The sequence below is a fragment of the Anopheles coustani genome, chromosome 2 (assembly GCF_943734705.1).
Source record: "Anopheles coustani chromosome 2, idAnoCousDA_361_x.2, whole genome shotgun sequence".
Lineage (NCBI taxonomy): Eukaryota > Metazoa > Arthropoda > Insecta > Diptera > Culicidae > Anopheles > Anopheles coustani.
Genome location: NC_071289.1, coordinates 9378579 through 9401137, shown reverse-complemented (window position 1 = coordinate 9401137; position 22559 = coordinate 9378579). Strand labels below are relative to the sequence as shown.

At 44.5% G+C, this 22559-nt stretch overlaps 4 protein-coding genes across 4 annotated transcripts in view; 3 read left to right on the top strand and 1 right to left on the bottom strand.

Moving 5' to 3' along the window:
* The window catches only part of LOC131266275 (dual 3',5'-cyclic-AMP and -GMP phosphodiesterase 11-like), a 52372-nt gene extending 42949 nt beyond the window's left edge, over window positions 1–9423 (top strand). The window contains exons 7-16 of the mRNA XM_058268721.1: window positions 3825–3980; window positions 6088–6288; window positions 6363–6524; window positions 6606–6764; window positions 6847–7023; window positions 7093–7457; window positions 7523–7711; window positions 7787–8012; window positions 8086–8169; window positions 8342–9423. Of these exons, the coding sequence (XP_058124704.1) occupies window positions 3825–3980; window positions 6088–6288; window positions 6363–6524; window positions 6606–6764; window positions 6847–7023; window positions 7093–7457; window positions 7523–7711; window positions 7787–8012; window positions 8086–8169; window positions 8342–8983 (2361 nt within the window). The 3' untranslated portion in view covers window positions 8984–9423. The remainder of the gene's footprint in view (window positions 1–3824; window positions 3981–6087; window positions 6289–6362; window positions 6525–6605; window positions 6765–6846; window positions 7024–7092; window positions 7458–7522; window positions 7712–7786; window positions 8013–8085; window positions 8170–8341) is intronic.
* LOC131266277 (CD63 antigen-like) lies at window positions 18–1573 on the bottom strand. Its single transcript, XM_058268723.1, has 4 exons — window positions 1425–1573; window positions 917–1105; window positions 630–803; window positions 18–560 (listed from the first exon to the last, which is right to left on the bottom strand). Exons 1-4 carry the CDS (start codon window positions 1503–1505, stop codon window positions 141–143), a joined length of 864 nt encoding a protein of 287 aa, XP_058124706.1. The 5' UTR covers window positions 1506–1573; the 3' UTR covers window positions 18–140.
* A 1863-nt stretch (window positions 9424–11286) lies between the features above and the next one.
* On the top strand, window positions 11287–11687 carry LOC131265723 (uncharacterized). Its single transcript, XM_058268026.1, has 3 exons — window positions 11287–11384; window positions 11457–11543; window positions 11607–11687. Exons 1-3 carry the CDS (start codon window positions 11304–11306, stop codon window positions 11685–11687), a joined length of 249 nt encoding a protein of 82 aa, XP_058124009.1. The 5' UTR covers window positions 11287–11303.
* Window positions 11688–12972: 1285 nt separating this feature from the next.
* LOC131263287 (probable G-protein coupled receptor CG31760) overlaps window positions 12973–22559 on the top strand; it is a 35942-nt gene continuing 26355 nt past the window's right edge. The window contains exons 1-2 of the mRNA XM_058265462.1: window positions 12973–13051; window positions 21777–22025. The gene's annotated coding sequence lies outside the window, so the exon portion shown is untranslated. The remainder of the gene's footprint in view (window positions 13052–21776; window positions 22026–22559) is intronic.

The following is a 22559-nucleotide window of genomic DNA, read 5'->3' as shown; positions in this document are numbered from 1 at the left end:
CTAATATTTGATTTATTTTTATCATCACATTTATTGAACATAAAATAAGGAATAGTACATTGTTCGGTCGCTCGGGACAGGGATATCAACGTACAGCTACGCCCCCGGCAACTAGCCCAACTCTCCTGAATCCATTTAGTTTAGTTGACACTGGGACTGGTGGGTAGATACTTGTCCGGATCGACGTTCGCTTCCGACTTTTCCATTCCGGTGTACATCGGGTCGACGGGGGTTTTCGTCATGATGCCCAGGCTCTGCTGAAGGTGCCAGCGCCGGGTTGCCCGCAGCGTCTTGGTGCGTCGAATCGCACGGGCCAGCATGAAGGCGCACACCGAACCGAGAATCTGCACGAACGCCACCGCCACGGCTCCGGTGGCAATCAGGATCGAACCTTGCGAGATCAGCCACGAAAGCCGCGAGTAGCAACCGTAGGCACGGGGCATACACTCGCCGCCCATCGGTGGCTCCGCGCAGCACGTTTCCGGGTATTCCATCATCGTTGAGTTGGACGGCAGGAACTGGTCCCAGTCGGTGTAGCTATCGACACCGCAGCACTCGAGCTAACGAAAGGATCGATATTAAATGGAGGTATTTCTCAGACTCCTGTAAAAGGATCGCTTTCAACTCACGGTATTCTGCAGCATGTCGATGGAATTGCGGTACGATCCCGGGTTCTCCTGGTATTCGGCCATCGAATCGAAAATCTTCTGGCGAACCATGTTGCTCACCTGGCCCCGCATCACGAACGCCGCGATGGCTGCAGATACTTGCAGCACAAACACGATCAACAGCAGGATCGCGTACTTCCGGGTGAAATGTGAACACAAAGCACAGCGCCATTAGTACATCGGTTATCTACTTCACTCGGGAAGTCATTTTGTTTCCCCCACAATCAAACCTCTCCTGTATTACTCACCACATTGATCATGGCCGTGCTTTCCTTGAGCGCACCGACACAACCGAACAGCGCGATGACCAGCAGGATGACACCGATGGCGATGAGCAGGTTCGGTGGCACGTAAAAGTGGGAATCGATGAAGCTTCGGAAGTCATCGAAAAGATTTCCGATGGCTACGGCCATCGAGAGGAGCATGGCGGCCACTACCTGCATGCGCGTATTTGTGTGTGTGTGGGTGGGCGAAAAATCGAAGCAAATAATTAATCATCATTGCACTCTATTCTAAAGGGTCGCGAGGAAACGAAGGTGCACGTTTTCATGTGACCTTATTTCTGCTCTCCCGGTCTCTTGAGCCATACATGGACATCGTTTTAATCCGATAAGAAGATAAGGTCGTAAATCCTTTCGGCGATCTTCCATACGGGCTTTTCTATTTGTCCCGCGATTATCTTTAATTTATTTATTTGTGACGGGGAGTGAATTCTCGTAGCTTTGGCTCTAGAATACGTGAAAACGTAATACTCACAGCAAACGTAACACTGATGGTAAAGATCATGTACTTCACACACTTCATGCTCATATTGAGCTCGTAACGTTCGGCCGCCATATTGTCCAGTTTGCTTTCTTGATTTCACGTCCTGGAAAAAGAACACTTGTCATTGAATAGTTTTAACCACAACCAGTTTATCGGTGGGAAAGGTATTGAATACGGCTTCCTCCGCACCTTGGATGTAAAATTTATTTCCCCTCCTCTGGTGAAAACTCAAAATAATCTCCGGAACAATTCGAACGTTCCGTTGCAGTCGTCAGCAGCAGGCAAACTGGAACGCAAATTGCGACCAGCTCGATAACGCTGTGGCAATGGTAGATATGGGTGGTGGGTGCTACTTCTTGTGATATCTTATCAGTGAAACAGGCTGGTCGCTTTGCGCAGCCAAACGTTAGATGTCGCCCTAAACCAACACCAGTACCGACGGCGGGTCACGGGTGTAGTACAACATTCTTACCAACCTTTTGCCAACCCGGACGGCGGGTTGGTTGGAGGTTTATTTCTTATCAGCGATTTGGGACCTGTTATGTACCTATACACCTTCTGTTAGGTGCAGCAAGCTGCTGAAGTTGTGGGACTGGGAAAATCGATTTGCCCATGAATGTTTGTTTCATTATTTTCACATCAGACGCAAGTGGACACTGTGGACTGTAATCTTAAAACCGATTGCAACCACTACCAACTTAACAATGGCTAGAGTAGTTCAGAGCAGCTTTGTGAGGCTTGCTACTTCTCATGGGTTGTTCTAACGCCTTCGGGGAAGGAAGTTACGAAATAACTCTAGAGACTGAAAGAACTTGCGTTATTGTTTTATTATGCAGCATACAATAATACGCCTGTTTGGAAGGGTTGAATCATAGCCCGCTTTGATACGTTCTACAACTACATGCCTAGAGTCTTTGGGTACCAACATTGGTGCCTAACTTGGGGACTTACCAGATTAGTGTTGAGTAATGAAATCAAACCCTTCACCGATAGGTATCAAAATGTAGAATGTTGCACACTCTTGACATAAAAACCTTATCAAGCATTTTCAGTGACGTCCGGTGATTATAGCTGAAACGTGCATCTCCAAACCAACGTTTATGAATCATGGTTTCAGGTCCATCTGAGTACATTGTGATGATAATTTTCACCATAAATCGTAACCACCTGGCTGAGGGTTAGTTTTGAGCCTCGTCACCGTTGTGTTGTGTGGGAAAATGCAAATTGTAATAAGAAAATGTAATAACATAATCCAATATTCTTCGGTCGGAGTGCGGTCGGCTATTATTCACTTGAGGGATTGCCGCACGACAATAAACTCTAGACTAGATGAAGCATCCTTCTCCTTGGCTTGTGTGTTCCACTTTTTCCCTGTCTGGTAATGGGTTCTTCTCCGTAATGGCTAGCTTTAATCCTTTGTGAGCTCTACATGCACACCAATGGGAGCCTTCGCAGGTTGTCGGAAAGATTTTACGTACACCTACCATACGGCTGGGAATGAGTTGCATGATGAAATCCATCCAATTGCCCTTTACCATGCTCTCAGTTGTTGATTCAGGGTGTTCTGCAAGTGTAGGCCGATGTGCATTGATTCGATATCGGGTGGCCAAAAGAACCAATTGCACAATCTGACCAAACTCAATTATGATGGTTCGATTTGTTCGTCTAGCATCGTTTAGCTGGTTCTAACATACCAAACACACCCAATCCGGTTTGAAACCTGGTATCTGGTATTATTTTTGGATGGACGGAAAACACTCAAAAAAAAAGGGAAACAAAATACACAAAACTGGAAGCTATAGTTTTGTGAATTTTTGTTTCCCTTTTTTTTGGGTATTTTCCACCACTCTCCACGAACAAGCAAAACTAAAATAGCATTCGTTTCAAATTATTACCGGGGGTAGTATTTTTACTCCCATTTTCCCCGGTCTTGACGCCAAAATGGCATCATTTCCGGGAATCAAATTTCATTTCGAACCGCCATTGCGTTCAATGGAAATGACGGTGTGCATTAGTGGAAATGCATAATGCACGTCGTTTCATTAAACCCCGGTATATGCTGAGTGTGGATAATTTGTGTGCAATTGTTTATTGCATTCATTTGATACGCAAAACATATTTTGCACTTCGATTACCGTGTTTCATAATGGCTGAATTTAATAATAAAAATATTATTCAGTGAAACGAAAATACGATTGGCAGAGGCTTTATCCTCTTCTTTTCCTTCGGGGGGTTTCCTTTGTTTAATTCTTTGGTGAACAAAAGTTAAAATTTATAATAAGATTTTCAAATCTGTATTTGCCAAACGATGTATTGAAAAGAACTGAACAATAAACAAAATATGATAACATTCTGCAACACCGTTTCACCATCTTTTATTTATGGTTTTAGGATGACCGTTTCAACCGGGAAATCGATGTACAAACTGGCTATCGTACAAAAGCGTTGCTCTGCATGCCCATCAAGGATGCCTCCGGGGACGTCGTCGGGGTGGCGCAAGTGATAAACAAACAGGGTGATCAATGTTTTACCACGGCGGATGAAAAGGTAAGTGTCACTTTTTACCCTTTTATTTGCAAACTTTAGCAACGCTCTGCTCTCCCTCGTTGTGCCTAACGGACCGATCTCGAGTACCGGGTTGCACTTCTCATCCAGGTTTGCATGCGACAAAATGCCACCATGGGAAAAGTACTCTACCCTGCTGCGGCAACTTTTCCCCATGATTGATGGAACGTTACGTCTCATCCGTCCAAACGGTTTTACACTCTCTTGCTGTGTTTAATTTTAAATTTCCATCCATCAAACAATCGAACGAAACCGGGACGTCAGCGATGGCTTTCCATATCAGCTTTCCGAAAGCCACGACACTTTGATTATCAATTAAAATTAAATAACGCCAGAACATTACCGACACGGACACCAACAAAACACGAAAAGGCTCTCGATGTAGCAAATTTTCAAGCAAGATAAAAAACAGGATTCATAAAAATTGAATTATCCTTTACCTTCCGGCCATATGCTCGCGAGTTACGAACGGATTGATCGTTCGGAGGTGGGATGGATGGTGACTAGGCAATCTGAATGCAAATACTCTGTTGTTTTGTTGCTATTTGATGAAACATAATAATTTTACGAGAATAGAGAATTGCTGTGGAATGTGCTGGGGAATTTTCACGTTTAATGCTTGCTTGTCTATTTTATTCCACTATAACCGATCTGGATTTGCCTCCAGTAAGTGGAACTCAACAAATAAAAAGTCCCTTAATGCAACCTCAAAATAACAAAGTGTGAACTGAAAATTTAAAAAAATATTTCCAATTTTAAAATTATACCTTTTCTCGCCAAAAAAAGGAGATTATAAAACAAAAGGAAACCCCCCAACACGCCCATCTCATTTCGGAGTCAATGATGCGAGGCAATATTAATCCTTTTGGACAGCACAAATGCTGTGCTTCTCAGGCCATTCTTTGACCGGGACAAACGACGGTGGCATCGAGCCGCGGTTTTACATAAAATTTTACGATTTTACAGCACTGGAAAAAAAGAAAATAAATACCACCAGCCGTGTGGGAAGCGGATCGACGGCTGTCTCGTGCTGTTGCACGGAAGCGAACCATCGAATGAATATATTTGAACATAAATAAATTTACGACAACACCCTTCGAGAGACCACCATGGAAAGTTATGTTTGTTTTTTTCACGCCGCAGCTTATTCAGACAATTTTTTTTTGGCGTATACATGCTGCGTAAAAGCTCTCTGTTTGCATCATCGTCGGTTGCAACCATCAATCCTTTCTGGGCTGAAGGGAAAAGGAATGTCCGGAAGTTGGGCTACTCGAGCTGGCCGAGTGGTGCGATTCGATTATGGCGGTTTTCCCACGGGTACGATCGCACTTAACGTATTCGTTTTGTTTTTTTTTTTTTGGTCCTCTCAAATGGACAAATTGATAAGTCCTGTTCCGCGGGCAGCCGGATTTGCACGTACATCTAGAGATGAAACTCTATAACCCCGGTTCTCCTTCCCTGCTGTGTCCGCCTTGAAATATTAAAATCATTTTCACAACTGGAAAATGTGCTTCCCGCCGATCTCGTTCAACACATATACACACGCTCGACCGAGACCGGACAAAAACGACGAAAAGCACATGAGTGGGTACTTTTTCATTCGAAAGTGCAGCCAACGGAAGCGTCGAGTGGAACAACACGCATGGAAAATTCATGCTGAAAATGAGATTAATGATGGTGCTCGAAAAGTACTGCACGCCACAACCCGGAACGTTTCTCATCACGAAATGTTGTTGATAGTGGCTAGCAGAATGGAATACAAACGACGAGTTGCAAAAAAAAGGAGAAACAGAAAGAATTTGAAGCGCGTCCCGTGGCGAATGCAGTTTATTTATTTATTTATTTATTTATTTATTTATTTATTTTTGGAAAATCGAATCGAATCGAATTGTTATGCGACTCGCGGACGGTTCCGGTTCGGGCCAGTAATGGAGTCCACTTCGATGCGAATATAAAGTGCAACCATCGAATGGTGTGTTAACTACCCATTTTTCATGAGCATGAGTCCTTTTCCACATATTCGTGGTTATTTTCGGTCGTTTGTGATGTCATCTGTTTAATGTTGCCTTGTTTTTTTTTGTTTTTGCAGATATTTTCGTCGTACCTTCAGTTCTGCGGCATCGGACTCCGGAATGCGCAGCTGTACGAGAAGTCCCAGCTCGAGGTAAAGCGCAACCAGGTGCTGCTCGATCTCGCCCGGATGATCTTCGAGGAGCAGAGCACGATCGAGCACATGGTGTTCCGGATACTGACCCACATGCAGAGCTTAATACAATGCCAAAGAGTGCAAGTGAGTAACGCCCACGGTCGAAGATGTAAGCTTCCTCGTTGATTTATACTTTCTTTTTTTCACTTTTCCACTAGATCCTACTGGTGCACGAAGCGTCGAAGGGTAGCTTCTCGCGCGTGTTCGATTTCGAAGCCAACGATCTCAGCGGGGAGGACGGTGATGCTCGCACGAGCCCGTTCGAGTCCCGATTTCCGATCAACGTCGGAATCACTGGCTACGTGGCCACCACCGGAGAAGTAAGTGTGGGGGTACTTTTTGCTACCCGTTTTTCGATGCACCCTTCTTACCTTTCGCCGTCTGTTCCTTTTTTCTTTTAGACTGTAAATATCTGTAACGCGTACGAGGACGACCGGTTCGATCCGAGCGTCGACGAGGGGCTCAACTTCCGCCACAAAACCATCCTCTGCATGGCTATCAAGAACTCGTTAAGTCAAATTATAGGTGTTATACAGCTGATCAATAAGTTTGATGATCTTGTAAGTGTCCCGTGTGTCAGGCTGTCCTTAAACTTATCTTTAATTAATGTTATTTTGATTTGATTTTTACAACGCATTGAAGACTTTTACCAAAAACGATGAAAACTTCGTCGAAGCGTTTGCCATTTTCTGCGGCATGGGAATCCACAACACGCACATGTACGAGAAGGCAATCATTGCCATGGCAAAGCAGAGCGTCACGTTGGAAGTCCTGAGCTATCACGCCTCGGCAACCATCGACGATGCGTACCGGTTACGGGTAAGCAATACAGTAAGCGCTGCTTTCGATCTTTCAAAATGCTCATGTTGAATTGGTTTCCTTTCGTAGCAACTGAAAGTGCCATCGTCGGCGTTCTTCAAACTGCACGACTTCAAATTCGACGACCTGTCGCTAGACGACGACCACACGCTGAAGGCGTGCATACGGATGTTCCTCGACCTGGACCTGGTGGAGCGGTTCCACATCGAGTACGAGGTCCTGTGCCGGTGGCTGCTGAGCGTGAAGAAAAACTACCGCAACGTGACGTACCACAACTGGCGGCACGCGTTCAACGTGACGCAGATGATGTTCGCCATACTCACGTCGACCCAGTGGTGGAAGATTTTCGGTGAGATCGAGTGTCTGGCGTTGATCATCGCTTGTCTGTGTCACGATCTAGATCACCGTGGGACCAACAATTCATTTCAAATCAAGTATGTCCTATACTGTACCCTGGTGGCTTTAAAGTTAGTCTGATATTTTTTTTTGTTTTCATTAGAGCGTCATCACCACTGGCTCAACTTTACTCCACCTCGACGATGGAGCATCACCATTTCGACCAGTGCTTGATGATCATCAACAGCCCCGGCAATCAGATACTGTCCAACATGTCGTCCGAGGACTACAGCCGGGTAATACGGGTGCTAGAAGATGCCATACTGTCGACCGATTTGGCCGTTTACTTTAGGTAGTATTCTTTTGCACCTCCATTTAGCTTCTCTTTTTCAATACGATCGTCTCCTTCCGATTCTCTTCTGTTCAGGAAACGGGGAGCCTTTTTGAGCTTAATCGAACCGAACCGAGGGGAAATGAACGCATGGCAAGCGGAGGAGCCGCGGTCCCTTCTGCGCGCAATGAGCATGACCGTCTGCGATCTGGCCGCCATCACGAAGCCGTGGGAGATCGAAAAGCGCGTCGCCGATCTGGTGAGCTCGGAGTTTTTCGAGCAGGGCGATATGGAACGGCAGGAGCTGAACATCACACCGATTGTACGTTCGTTAGGTTCGGAATCCATCCATAGTTCGCTCATAACTAACTGGTTTTTTCTTACTCCTTCAACAGGATATCATGAACCGAGAGAAGGAAGATCAATTGCCGATGATGCAAGTGGGCTTTATTGACTCAATCTGTATTCCAATCTACGAGGTATGTAGCTATACCTAATAATATATCTGGGACACTCCAAATGTTAAATTCAAGTCATTTAACCATACAAGATTCTGATTTACTGCCAAGCGGAACTCTCTACTACTCCCTAAATAATCACCCAGTAAAACCGTCAGTTGGCCCATTACTAATTGCGCTCGATTTCTTTTAGGCATTCGCTTCCCTGTCGGAAAAACTGAATCCCTTAATCGAGGGCGTACTGGAGAACAAGGAGCACTGGCTCGAGTTGGCCCAGTCGGCGAAGGAAGCGTACGCGAACAACAACAACACGAGCGAAAACAATAACAACAACCACCTAAAGCACCACCAACATAACCAACACCACAACCACCACAACCACTGTACGGAGCACGGCGAGAAGGCCAACAACAAGCAGCCGGAGGACGGAGGGGACTGTCCGACCCCAAAGCGCAACTCGCTCGGATCACCCACAAGTAATGGAACCACGAGTAAGCTTTCCCCTCCACTCGATTGTACTGATAATGGTCACCACCATAGTATAGATATCGGCGGTCACGACCCGACCAGTACCACCGGTTGCACCAAGAACATAAAGGAAAAGATCGTCGGACGGGTCGGGGTCGATCTCGCCTCCTCGCCACCGTACGGAGAGAAGCTATCCTACCTGGTCGGCCAGAAGGGCAACGGATGGGTGCAGGGTGACAAGGTGCGGCTCATACGACTGTCGTCTTCCGATGGCAAAACGAGCGAACTGTTGCTACTGACCGACGATCAGCGGCAGGAACAACCGAAGTCTCCACAACAGCGGGACGAGACGGAACTGTTGGAGTAACAACAAGAACTCGCCGGAGGGTCGAGTGTTTCGAACTTTTTAACTACTAAGCAACACCAATTCCAGATGTGATTTCCGGATCCCTTTTACCACTTCCTGCACAATTCATTTTTGTTAAGAAAAACTGACTATTTGAACAGAACGTTACTATAGGGTAGACAGAAGCACTTAGATTCCACGATTAAAACTAGTCCCAAAATAGTTCCCAGCATATTCCTGCTCTCTCTCTCTCTCTCCTTCCCTTACCTCTCTCATATACCTTCGCCTTCCGGTTGGCCGCGGGATGTTGTGAAAAATATCCTCGGTACACGCAGAGATATCATCAGCCCATCCGAATGACCATGTTTTTCGCTTTTAAGATCGCATATTTATCATCCACGTATTGTATACTTTCTAGTGTTAATAATGTAATGTGTAAATAGAATATTCTAAATAGGCAATTGTTTGTTAATTGTTAAATTTGTACAATCGGTACTAGGCAAGCACACATGCATCGTCCTTTGGTTTCCTAACGCTTCGTACATGTACCCCACAAACACTACACTGCATAACTTTTCGTACCGGTTAAATTTAGCATTATACAGATGGAAACGAACAGTTACAGTAGCGCTCTATTTTGAAAGAAAACGAAAGAATTTGTGTGTGTGTGCTATGAAGAAAGTAGACAAGATGGCAGGGGCGAGTAAGAAAAAAGCAACCGAGGAACCATAACTCCAGCACTAGTCAGCAGCATAATTTAATGTTAGTATTTGTGGAGGTAAACGCTGCGCCGTGACTGACGCCGCGGTTCCTCCTTCACTATTCGTATGTATCAGAATGATCGGTTTAGGCATAGTAAACAATCCCGCGAACGGATGGATTTTCAGAACCAGTGGCATACCGGAATAGTCAACCAGAAGAAAGGATCCTACACTTGTTCGGTACGGACCATCATAGATACTTGTATGGTAAAATTGTTCTAATTGTTAGCACCATTTCGATGTGTACAGTGTGCCCAATGGCAACGACTGCACCAGTCCCTTCGACGTTCAGTGTACGGGTGTTTGTGTGGGACGTTTAGAAGTGAAACGAGAAAGTGTGAAAAACGCACAGAAAAATGTTCTTTCGTATCCTTCGGCCAGACGAACTTTATACAGATTGAGATTGAGTGTCCAATGGAGTAGGTCATGGAAAAACGATGTTTACCCTTGACAGGTAAACAAACAGTTTCACTTAAGGCACTTTCAAACTGGTTAGCAAAGTAGTACACCATCCCACTAAATCGACGTTATCAATGGTTGACCTGTAAAACCTTTTCAATGTGTTTTTAATTCGTGTGTCCAACAACAACCCCATTTTACCAGCAAGTTTTGCATACGGTTCAAACTTTTGTGATGTTTTGTTTGTTTGTTTGATTTTTGATTGCATACTTATCACCTTCCATTTGGTGCTCACAGCTTCACAATTGCTTTAATTTAAGATTCCGGTAAACTGCTAATACGCACTGTGTCTCATCGCACTTGGACGCATCCTTCGAACACCGTATGCGATACAATTACTATCCGCGAAGCATGAAAACAACAAATGCTTTTAATAAAGTGTACAATTTTCTGAAAATAGTGTACTCACAGCCTTTTTCAATTTTTTTATATTTATAACACTTTGTTTGTTACTTGACCCTTATTCAAATTTAATTTCTCTTCCATTTTATGGAGTTTTTAGTTGTCGAACAATGTTGTCCGAGGTACGATCTAGTTGAACGTTAAATAAGTTCAATTTCTTAATGCGTAAGAACTGTAATCTCTACAGTGTTTCAATTATTTTTGTTATAATTTTTGTTTTCTCTGTCTATTTTTTATTTCGTACTTCGTACAAATTACGTAACAAACCATCCTTGTCCGAAATACCTTTCAACCAAACCGGACCATGATCGGGTTCAGATTACATCTTCCATTTCGAAACATGCATAACCGATTCTTGAACAAACAAAAACATTTATTTGTGGGTTTCAAAACATTTGTTGAGTTTACTTTCGTCTTCCTTTCCCTTTCGTTGCTCTTCTTCGTGCCAATAACCTAACGAAAAGAAACATATGTTGCTATCTTACCTATCGAACCGGATTGCAATTGACGTCACTCATGCCATTGGCGGACTTGGTTGTTTGACATAACCCACTTTTGAACTAATAAAATTTAAATGAATCAAATAAAAATCTCCACATAGAAAAACGTCCCTACAGACATGCCCAGGTGGAAGTATAAAATGGTCCGTGGATCGTACAATCTCTGCCAGTCCACTTCTAGAGATCATTCAATCCACAACAGTCTCGCAAACCGTCAAGATGAAGCAGTCCACTGTGTGCCTTCTCCTTGTCGTCCTCCTGTGCTCGTCCGCCGTCGCCGATGCCTTGGTTTATGTTTACGTAAGTATGCGGAAGTAGGAAATTGCCTAAATTCCAGACACTAACCGTTTGGCCTTTCCTCAATATATTTAGGCGTCGACGTGTACCAGATGCAAAAGCTTCGGTGCTTCGTACTGCGGCTACGGTACGCCACGCAAGGGAGTTTCCTGCGACGGGCAGGTAGGATGGTAGATTGGTAAAAGCCACGTCGAAGGCACGCCTAATTATTATTTGCTATTTTAGACTAAAATTGGAAGCTGCGATGACTGCAAACGATACGGCGGGCGCTGCGAGGTAACTGGAATAACGGAATGTTATGTGTGATTCTGGCTCAACAAGAGTTAAATATATTGAAACCATTGTTTTTCAAAAGGTATTGCTAATGTTTTGTTTAGTGTTGGCAAGGAAGTGCTTAATCTAATGAAAGAAATGTGCAGTTCAGATGATTCTCTACAGGGAACACTCAGAACTTGATTCTTGATGTTTTTATTTAACAGTTGAAGAATGCATCGAAAGTTCCTGTCATTGACTTACATTCAAATGTAACCACGTGTCATTAACCATCCGAAGATGATATCTTTATGTTATACTAAAAAAAAAATTTCCTGCTCGGTTAGTGATTTATTTTGTTGCTTAATTTGAACATTTTAACAGTAATAATTCCTATGTCCTTCCCTTGTTCTATGTTTTGTTTTCTTCTCTGTTGTTTTCTTTTGTTTTTGATTCCTTTTCGACACTTTTACGGATACATACTGGCGCCACCTGCAGGAAAACGGTCCAAACCATCCGGTTCCAATCTGACGATGAAACATTTCCCAACCGTGGAAAAATGGAAAAGGAAAATCGTTGCCGCCCGGTCGGTTCCGATGTGCGCAGGTTCCGAAAACCTCCCTTATCATCAGGTTATTAACTTGTTGATCAAGTTGCCATGGTGCTCTGGGCGCCTTTTCGCACGGAGGTCGTAAACTTGCTGGTTGTTTTTCTCCCCTACCCTCCCCACAAGTTGTCCCTTATGTCCCACGTGCCTTCCGGTGATGGGAAGCGCATGCTTTCTCACTCGCTCCGTAAGGAACCGTCGTGCGGCCCACGCAATATGCTCTCCCGGTGGACGATGGCATCCGATCCGACGACGTCGTTCGATGGTAAATTGCGTTGCAAGCGTTCAACCGCTTTCGCTCTCACGACACGGATCGTGTCCCCACAGACACGCAGACAACCCATCCCACCGGTCCGTAGGGGGCGGAACATCGATTCTCATCGAAAGCTCCACCGAAAAACCGGATGTTCCGTTCGCAGACTCTCGCGCTCATGTGCGTTCGCTCTCGGTTCAAGCCACGCCGGTGCCGCTCCTGAAGCCCGAGACAGGATAGGACAGCAGACGGTATGGATCCTTGCTCCGCACGGATGGCAACACATCCGAGCGGCCCGAGTTCAGTCGAGTGCTGGTCGTTCCGGGCGTCGGAAAGGCAGACCCGATTCGGTCTGCGTTGGTTCCGGCACCGTGTGGTACAGATCTTCTTCTCATCCCGTGGTGCGTAGTTGTCTGCGGCGGTACAGCCACGGCGGGGCCTTCAGCAGGTTCTTGCTGCGCACGGTCGCGCACACGGGACACACACAGCCAGTGCCGTGCACGAACTAGGGCGAAAGATAAAAGAAGTTTTTCCCAATCTGTCGCGCGAGTTTTCCCAGTGAGTTTTTCGTTTCCCTGTGCTTGTTTTTTTCTTTCCTTTACCGATCTTTACGTTCACACATATCCTTCCCACGCAGCCTTTCGGTATTGTTTAGGGATTTCTTTCTTCCGTTGGTTTTTCTCCCCTCCTCGAGCCTACACCGTCCCCTTGCTGGTTCCACTGACCTCGTGATACAGTTTTTCCACCCCTTGGGCTGGCGGTAAAAGAGCCCCAAAACGGCATTCCCAGTGCGTGAACCTGTAGGGGTGTACCTGGCCAAGGCCAGTCCAGCCAATACTCGGGCGCGTCGTTGTTCACCTATGCGAAGGTTGTGTAACACTATATGTATACCACCGCAACCGTTTCTAAACGGTCTCTAGTGTCCAGTCCCCTTCGGAGGTGCACTTACCCAACGTTTCGTGTGCGTGTGTGTGTGTGGATGGCTTGTTGGTTGGTTTGCGTCGGTGTTTACACGAAAGTTTCGTCCCTGTGATGCTGGATGCTGCGTCGCTCGCAACGGGTGTAGTTCATTAGCGGAAGCTCCAAAATGCGAACCCAAAGAGGATTATCTGGCAGATAGTGATGAAGTGCTTGGATTTCGAACGGGCACGAAGAGCCAGACGCAGACCCGTGGCGCTGTGGAAAGTGTCATCCGATGTCAGGTAAGCCTAGCCTTTGTCTAGCCTAGCAACAACAGTGGAATTAGTTTATGGTAAAATGCTTCGCTCGTACGCTGCCGACGTGCGCCGTAAAAAGGACGAGAGATTTATCTAGAAAATCAGCACAAGATGCTTTGCATGTCGTAGAGTTTAATGTTGGGTAAAGATTAAAATTTGGTGTAATTAAATAATATGTTCAGTTTGGACGTCTTAAATCACCGGACGCAAATGGTGTAATCTCTTGGGAAGGATATAGTACTGGATAGGACATCCGGTGGGCTTTGTAAATTGGATTGATAATCAGAATTTATTTGCTTCAGGGGGAAAATTAAATCCTGCATGATTTAGATAATTTTGTTACCGTTTAAAAATGCTTCATCTGTTAAAGGACTTTCTCTATCATATCTTGTATCTTCTTGATCTCATTCGGTCTATTCGGTATGATTGTTGGTTATAAGCTTTAAAATATTCAGCTCCCCAATACTCATAAAACCAAACACCATTCAAATGCATTCCAATGCTTTTAGGGATTCTCTTTTTCATTCGTATCGGAAAATCCTGCTTTTTAAAGCTTAACAATATTTGCCTAGCTCATCTTTCGACGGCAAACAATGCTCTCGCCAGAATTTTCCTCGGAAAATCACACCGACCGAATGATGCCGATCGGTGATAAATGAGCCCCTACATATATACTCTCGACAGTTTTGAAAACACACACTCGAAAACTACGGCGTCTGTCGTTCGGGCGAAATTCTATTAGCTCCACGCGCCCTCCCCTATTACCTCCCACCCGCGGACACCCCTTGGCTCAAGACGGTTGATCCACACGCGGTTTGAGTGTTTTCCTCGGCACCATTATCGGCACCCGGCGGAGCGGTGGGGGGCGGCGGTGTGGTGTGTCCCCTTGGGGGCCTTCGTTTTCATCGTCCCCGAGACCTTTAGTGTCATCATCGTTCCCACAAGGACAACTTGGCAACGGGTGGGGGGAAGGGGATGGGTGTGGGTGAACTTTTCGACTTCGTTTGCGGGACGAGGAGACGCGGGTGCCCGCGGGGTTCAGAAGTTCAGACAACAAATGATGAGCCTTGTCACAGCAATCTGAATTCCGAGGGTTTTTCCTTGGGTTTTCCCCCTGGAGTCACACGGACGTATGATTGATATATGTCGCATCACTTGAGGTAGACGATAGACAAGAGGCTCGAAGGAAGAAAGAAAATAAACAGACAAATCTACCAAAGAAGTCAACTCGAATGTAGAAATTGGTCCCGGGAGAGTCCAAAAGCCCAGAAAGTGCGAAAAGGGCCACGCAGAACCAACTGTCTCATTTAGAATTCAGTAAAAGCTAACAAATTCCTTGGCGAACATAAAGTTGACAGAACGCTTTCCGTCCCCGGTGTCGGTGAACCTTTCCGCTTTCGGTTATGACGAAAACCTATAATATTATGCTTTTGATGAGGTATCTCTTCGTCGGCCGAGTGGGGAACATTTATTTCGGATTTGCAAAGTAAACACTCAGCCATTTCGTTTTTCCGAAATGCCTTACACCCGATTTTTCTCCCCTCGAAAAATCACTGCAACGAAACCACTAATACAATCACGCTCCATTAGCACTTTTCCATTAGCGACTTCCGTGTCCGGATGCGGAAAAACGTCCTCTTCTCGAAGGGTGTTATTTTGTTTACGAAAGTCTGCGAAATTGTTTATCCTACATCCCGCCAAGGATAAGCTTTTCCTTGAGGGGTGGAAAGGTCGAGACATTGGATCGGGCGCACGGATGCGAACCAGATTGTGGCTGTGCTACTAATCGAGCCAATTTTCGGGAAGCCCTCAACGCAAGAGATTTCGGTGGAGGAAGTATTGACAAACAAACACACACTGTTTCGAGAACTAACTAAGCAATCAATCTAAGTATCATAAACATCACTCGCAAAGGATAAAAATGGATTGGACTGAAACACACAACTTTGTTTGGGGAAAAGTAAATAAACAGACATAAGTTGGTATGATCGGAAGTTCTCCGCAAAACCGTTTCCCCCAAGACGACACAACTTTCGCACATCGTTCAATACATAAGGGTTAAAAATGGAACAAATTATCGACCGTCGAGATGTGTCTAGAAACACGAACACAAATCACCTAAGAAACGTTAATTGATTTTCGCGTGAAGTAACAGGCTTTTCCTAGACGTTCAAAGACCCGACCGGATCGAGCGGGCAACAGGTTTTGGCTCCGTCGGATTCAACAGCTTCGTGCCATTTAGCTCGCGCTTCAGGGTGCCCCATCTGCCATCTGGGACAGGCTAGCTTGTTCTAAAAGCTGTTGGCCGGCTGCCAACTGACCGCCGGAAGGAAAGGACGGTCTGTTCTGGGCTTCACTTTGTAGCATTTGTAGAATCGTTGGTAGGGATTCTCAGCGGTTGAGTCTATAATTAATATCATAGACGAGGCGTCGTGAGCATTTGTTGAAAATTTTCAAATAACTTCCTCGTAACGATCGGCTACAAACAAATCTATGCGGAATATTTCAAAATATTCAATGCAAAGCTCATCTCAACTCTCTCATCAAGCAAAAAGAGCAATGATTTGCAAACAACACAACGAAAAAATAGTAAAACACATTTCCTTTTGCTGAGCAGAAATTAATTTTATGTCGAAACCATGGTTAACGATCCTGCATACCGTAAACAATACCATCACTCGACATTCTTGCGGTTGAACAACAGAAACAACCTCGGCATCCCACCCGAACCAATAACTATGCAAAATATGTCCACCAAATCATAAACATGTTGTACCGGTCCTCCATCGCTCGAAGCGGTAAGGGCAGACATTGTTTTGGATTGAAATGAATTACATTAAATTTAATTTCATCGACCAAATCCAATCATCGCAAGGACTCTTTAATTTGTAGTCGGTGCATTTTCCTGCCGGAAGCGCATTTCAAAATCAGTTTTCAGGCCGGATGAAAGATCTAGACCGACGATGAAAATTATGTTTCCTCGCACAGAAGCGATGATTGTTGATAAATGCTATAAATTCAATTAGTTGGATAACATTTCGGTGATGGTATGCACTGTGCATGCCGGTTCGATTAGTTTCTAAATATTTGTGAGAATATTTTGCTAAATTGTGTTGACTTCCAATGACAGTCAAATTATGTGTAGGATTGCATTATTCAATGAAATACAGATGTGCCTTAATTAACTCTATCCTGGATACCAAAGATTTATTTTCTTCAGACATATGTTGAAGTGATAAATCAATTTAAACAAGTTGTGGAAAACTAATTAAAGAAAACTCCTTTCTTGTTCTTAATTATATCTTATTTGAAACATCATAAATCATTTACGATATCAAAATTGTATTTATTCAATAAAGTTTCTCTTGAATACATTTTCTCAATTTTGTAAAGATTTTTTTTTCCAACGTTTCAAATCAGCAAATTTTGTACTTATTTTTGACAAAGAATAAAACATAAAAGTTCTATAAAACATAGAGTTTCAATGCCTTTCGCAAACTTCAACGTACAAAAGGTGTTCGTTGAAAAACGGCGTTGAAAAACGCTCAGCTGAATTTCAGAGCATAACCACCAGATCACGTTATATAATGCCACACCGAAAGGATCCGCCCATTATACAATTTGTACTCGTTAAATATTTAAGGCAGAAGCAACAGCAGTGCCAAGGTTGAGAAAATTCAGACAAACCTTCCCAGGGCCCTGGACCTAGAGTATGGTTCTATTTCCTCGAGGAAAATCACTGAACGGGGATGGAGCAATTACGGGTGAGAAAACCTACCACCCTCCTCCTTTTCCCCATAATTACTCACACGGCCGGTCCACATCCCGACGTTCAGTTGAGCAATTTGCGCCCGTGTTCCGATTTGTAAGCATTTTTATCGCTACCGGCCCGCAATCGGTGTAACTTGTTTTTCCGACTTACTTGTCCTTTAGGATTCGATTTCAGTAACGTTACACGAATTACTAATCATGTTAAAAACGAAATGCGCCACGCAGGAGCACAAGAAAACATAAAAGTAAGTTGAGCAGTTCGCTCAAAACACATAAAAAAGTCTCGGTTATCGTTCACCCAAGGATACCTCGATACCCGACCTCGAACATTCTTCCTGGCTGCAACAGATTTTGTGGGACGATCCGGAGGAAGAGGAGCGATAAAAACAGGGACACGAGCGTAAAAGAAAGGAGAACGGTTGAAATGCCGCTGGCAAAAGGCCAAGGACTACCGGTAAAGGATATCGATGAATGGACGGGGCGAGGGAAAAGTTAAAGCAAGCGGGACCGAGACAATGGAGCGGGAGCGGAAGGACAAGGATATTCCGGCCCGGCTGCGGCCTCGCAAAAATAAAAGGTCGGCCCCTGGTGCCGGCTTGCTTGGATCACTCGGTTTTCCATTAACGTGTGAGTGCTTAACAAGTTTGTCGAAACGAAAGAATACGGGATGTTCGGCTCAAGGCGAACGCTTAGCCGGAAGGAGTCGGAAACGGTTAAATGACGCTCAAAGACGTGCTGAGAACGATTATGTAACGTTTTCGTTGACTTATGCTGTTTGACGTGTTGTTTAATGTAAGTATTACCTTTTCTTTCACTCTCTCTTTCGCTTTTTGCCTTTTTCCCTTGTTATCGTTGTTACATACAACTTCTTCTTAATGCTCCATTTCCGCAAACAAAACTTCCGTATGATTGAAACGTTTTTCATCCCCGGTGGCTTTTCTGACGTCTGCCGGACTTCCATCGCACGAGCGCCGAACCGTGGCCACGTGGAAATAAGAAAACCGCTATCACACTACACGCTTTTCCTCCCCTCCCCCACACCTTCAGCCCTTGTTGCCACCCTCCCGATGCCCTCATTTTCCTTCGAGGACACATTTTCCAACCAACCAGCTAAAGGCAGCCAATGTGCGCGCGCGAGCTATTGTCTCAATTTACTCTTGACGTAACGAGGTCCAAGTGGTGGGCGTCCGTGGAGGACTGGGGGGGGGGGGGGGGGGAAGGAGTGGAGATACGCTGAAAGGATTCCAATCGGGGACGATATCGTCGGCATCTCGTTCGCCTTTCCGTTGAGGGGGCGGATATGGCGGAAAATCGAAAACCGGGTTCTGTTTCATTTTGTTCCTTCTTTTCTTTCCCTCCTGGGGGTTTACTGGTTGGTGTTAGTTGTGGTGTGGTTCCGGAGCGATTCCACGGAAAAGTCTCTTCGAGCGCCTACTGTGTGTGTTCGGCTGCTTGTTAAGCACTTGCTTAGTTTCATTTTAGCGCAAGTGTCACATCTTCAGGGCGCGATCCGAGCAGTAGGCGAGGGCTGGATAGCTGGGGTTTTGGATTTCACCGCATTTCTGGGGGTGGTTGGGAGTAGGATGGAATTTTCCCTCGGCCACGGCGAAGTACATAGAGCCACCACCGTTCGAAGGAACACTCGCTTTCTTGCGCTTTTCCACAATTTTCTATCCATTTTTAATGTTCGATTAAATTAACCTGATAGCAAATGTCCTTGCTCGAGCCTTACCGCATCGGTTCCTTCGACTACACGAGGTTCGCTGGTAGTAATGTCGTTGTTAATAGCAATCAATGCTCACGTGCGTGGTGTGGGTGACTTGGTTGACTAGGTTTCCGTGGCATGTCAACAGATGGGAATGCAACCCGCACCGTCACATCGGTTTATCGACTAATCATGTAGGTTGCAATCACTCGGTCGGAATATCATGGAGAAGGTGGCAAACATGGTATTTTCGCGTGTGTTCTATCGCAAAAACGTAGAGCACCATCTAGGATTAAGAATAGAAGTACGGGAAACATGGAGAAATTGTTATTTAGGTCACAGATGCATACGGATACATGCAATCGATATTTTATTTGAGTTATTTTGTTGTGACTCTGGTGTACCTGAGGTTTAAGAATGGAAATATTAGTTTATTTATGAATTTGTGAAAGAAATATAAATAAGCTTTACGTAGCTGACATTTCCTAAAAATACTCGTCAAATATCATTGTAAACCTAAAAGTTGAAGTTAAAAGATGCAGACTTAAATATTTCTCATTTTACACGAGTTCAGTTTTTTATTAATCTCCAAAAATAGATGAAATTTTTCTGTTCCTTTTATCTTGAACTTTGGTTCACGAGACTGCTGAAAATGGCAAAACCTCTGATTGAGTAGAAAACTGCGTCGGTGTTTTGCTTTCTTCTTTATAATTGGCATTGGAAAAAAGCAGCCATTAATGATGCAATAATTTTAACCATCTTCAAGGAATCCTCACTCCATATCCTCGCCATTCCATCCAACGCAACCATCGGTTGCCGACCTATACCCGGATTCAACTCGAAAGTCATTCACTTAACCGTTGGCTTCCAGCAATATGGTTTCCGCCGTTCGGTCCATCTCCGGCTGTAAAACTCCTTCCGCGAAATTTCCCAACGGTGCACATTCATTACATCAATGAAACGCTCCTTTCATTAAACCCAATTAATCCCTGCCCCGTCCACGCAATTGGTTTCGTTCGGCCCGGTCGCTTCGAACGAACGGAGTGATGAATGAAGACCGTTTGCCGGCGGAATGTTGTTTGTTTGCCGACTCCACGAGGCAGTTGTGGGAAGTTATGTGACTAGCTTTAGCTGTACGGTTGCCCACGAATGACCTCACACTTTTTCGCGAAAGCAAATGTGGTTGCCTCGTCGGAAAAGCTTCCCGGCGTTGTGATTCCTTTCGGTGAATTTGTCTCAATAAAAAGAAACCATTTGGCTGAATGCATTCTGTGTATTGGAATCGATGATGGAAGATATATACAGCCAATCACATACCAGGAAAAAGTCATTTCATCAGCAACCTTCGTCGCTTCGTCGAATAAAAATGCACCACGCAAAACTGGATATATTTTTTGTTACGTCTTTTTTCGTTTTTGTTTAATTTCGGCTCACCGCATCACTTAAGATATTTTCGGTTGTAGATTTAATTGGAAAAATAAATTTGGTTTATGAAAATTTTTCAACATACATTTTTTTAATAAAATATTGTTACGTAAATATGCTTACATTTCCAATTTTTACAAGTTTTTACATGCAACAGTCAAGGACGTTTATGTCAATCACAGCATCATTCTTTCCAATGATGTGGATTACATAGTGACATACAATAATATACAATATGCCTCTTTAAAGCAAACCAGAAATCTACCTGTCCAACCAATATAGAGAAAAGAAAACATTTCACTCATGTTGCGAATTTAACAACGACCACTTTTTTCCACCACAATGCTATCGGCCCAGCTGGGCCTGAGATTATAAGTCACATCTTAAAATGACTGACCATTAGAGATTGCGCTCGCCTTGAGCGCCGAATGTATGTTTAGGCTCTTGACATTGCGAATCGCAGCTGAATACTTAGTAACGTTTTCATTACTCTCCATTTCTTACAGGGCGTGTGCCTTAAGGGCGGCAGCAGCGTGAACCGTTCCTCGTTCGTCCGAGACCTGTTCGTGGCAGCGGAAAATAAAACGATTTACAAAATAAAAGTAAAGAAGCAAATCCTCCCGGTGGCATAAGGCGTGTCAAGAAAACACAGTGGGATATTTTTCCGCCAACGTTCTTGGCCGGATTACTTGGAGTAAACCCGACCGTCACCAAACCGGAGAAAACAAACCCACCAGTGTGAAATCTTCGAACCCCCCCGGACAACGCTGGGTTTGTGGTGAATAGTTTGTGCGCCGCTAAGTTTCCTCCGTATCCTTCGGAGTAAGAGTGTGTGATATAAGGATGTAGTACTTGGTGCGACATTTTCACCAGCATGGGCTGTGGTCGAAAGCAAATTTGTACATACAATTATTTTCCTTCTTTAGTTTGTGTGAGTGTGTGGGTTTTGTGTGAGTGTGGTGTTTTCCTTATACCTAAACCGAAGGACCGTGTAGTTCTTTCCGTGTTCCGACGGTTCGTGGGCGTGTAGGTCGTGTGCGCTTAAATTCGGTACAAATGAAAGTACGGCAGAAACATAAACTGTTCATGGTCCTTGTGGTAGGAGAAGTTTAGTAGAAGTTGGTGGGTTAACCGGTGGCATCATATCCTTGTTTTTTTTTACTAGCACGATGAGCGGCAGAGTTTTTCGGCCGGCTACAGCGCAGACAACTTAAGAGGAGCGTAAGTGAGTGAGGAGTGAGAGTGAAGTGGAGTGTAGGTCTGTGTGGGTGTGTGGGTGTGTGTGTGAGTGAGAGAGAGAGTGAGGGCGAAGCAGAGTGAAGGAGTGTTGAAGAAAACGAAAGCCGAGAGAAGCCTGCCCTTCCCGAAACGGTATGCTTCCGCATCCGCTACTAGACAGCCCGTGGACATGAGTGTAAGTAGCAACGAAATTGGTAACAAGAAAAAACCATTTAAACACCTTTAAAGGTAAATTGAATCGGGCAAAAGATGTGGAAAAGTCAACACAACAAAAATCAAGCAAATCGACGTCAGATGCGTAAAGGCGACACTTGTAAGAAAAAAGTGCTTGCACCATTAGAGTCCCAACACTCCTTAGGAAAAGTGCTGTTGAATTAGCCTGGGTCGTAGCACCCGAGTAAATGATAAAAGTTAAGGCGACTTTGATGAAAAGTTTCCTTTACCTTCCAAGAGGCAAGGCGAACGAAAAGTTGAATGATGCTTCCAGTGATGTACCGTTGTGGCACACATCTCTTTCTGGTGTAATTTTCAGGTTTTCACTAGTTTTTTTTCAGAACCGACATAATTTAAAATTTCTCAATTGTTCTGTTTCCTTGTTTCATTTTTGAAAAAAAAAACTATACAAATGTAGCCCCATGGAAAGTCCAACGTTTGATGTTTACTTACTTCTTTTAGTGATTCAAATCATATAAATAAAATTCGATTCGAT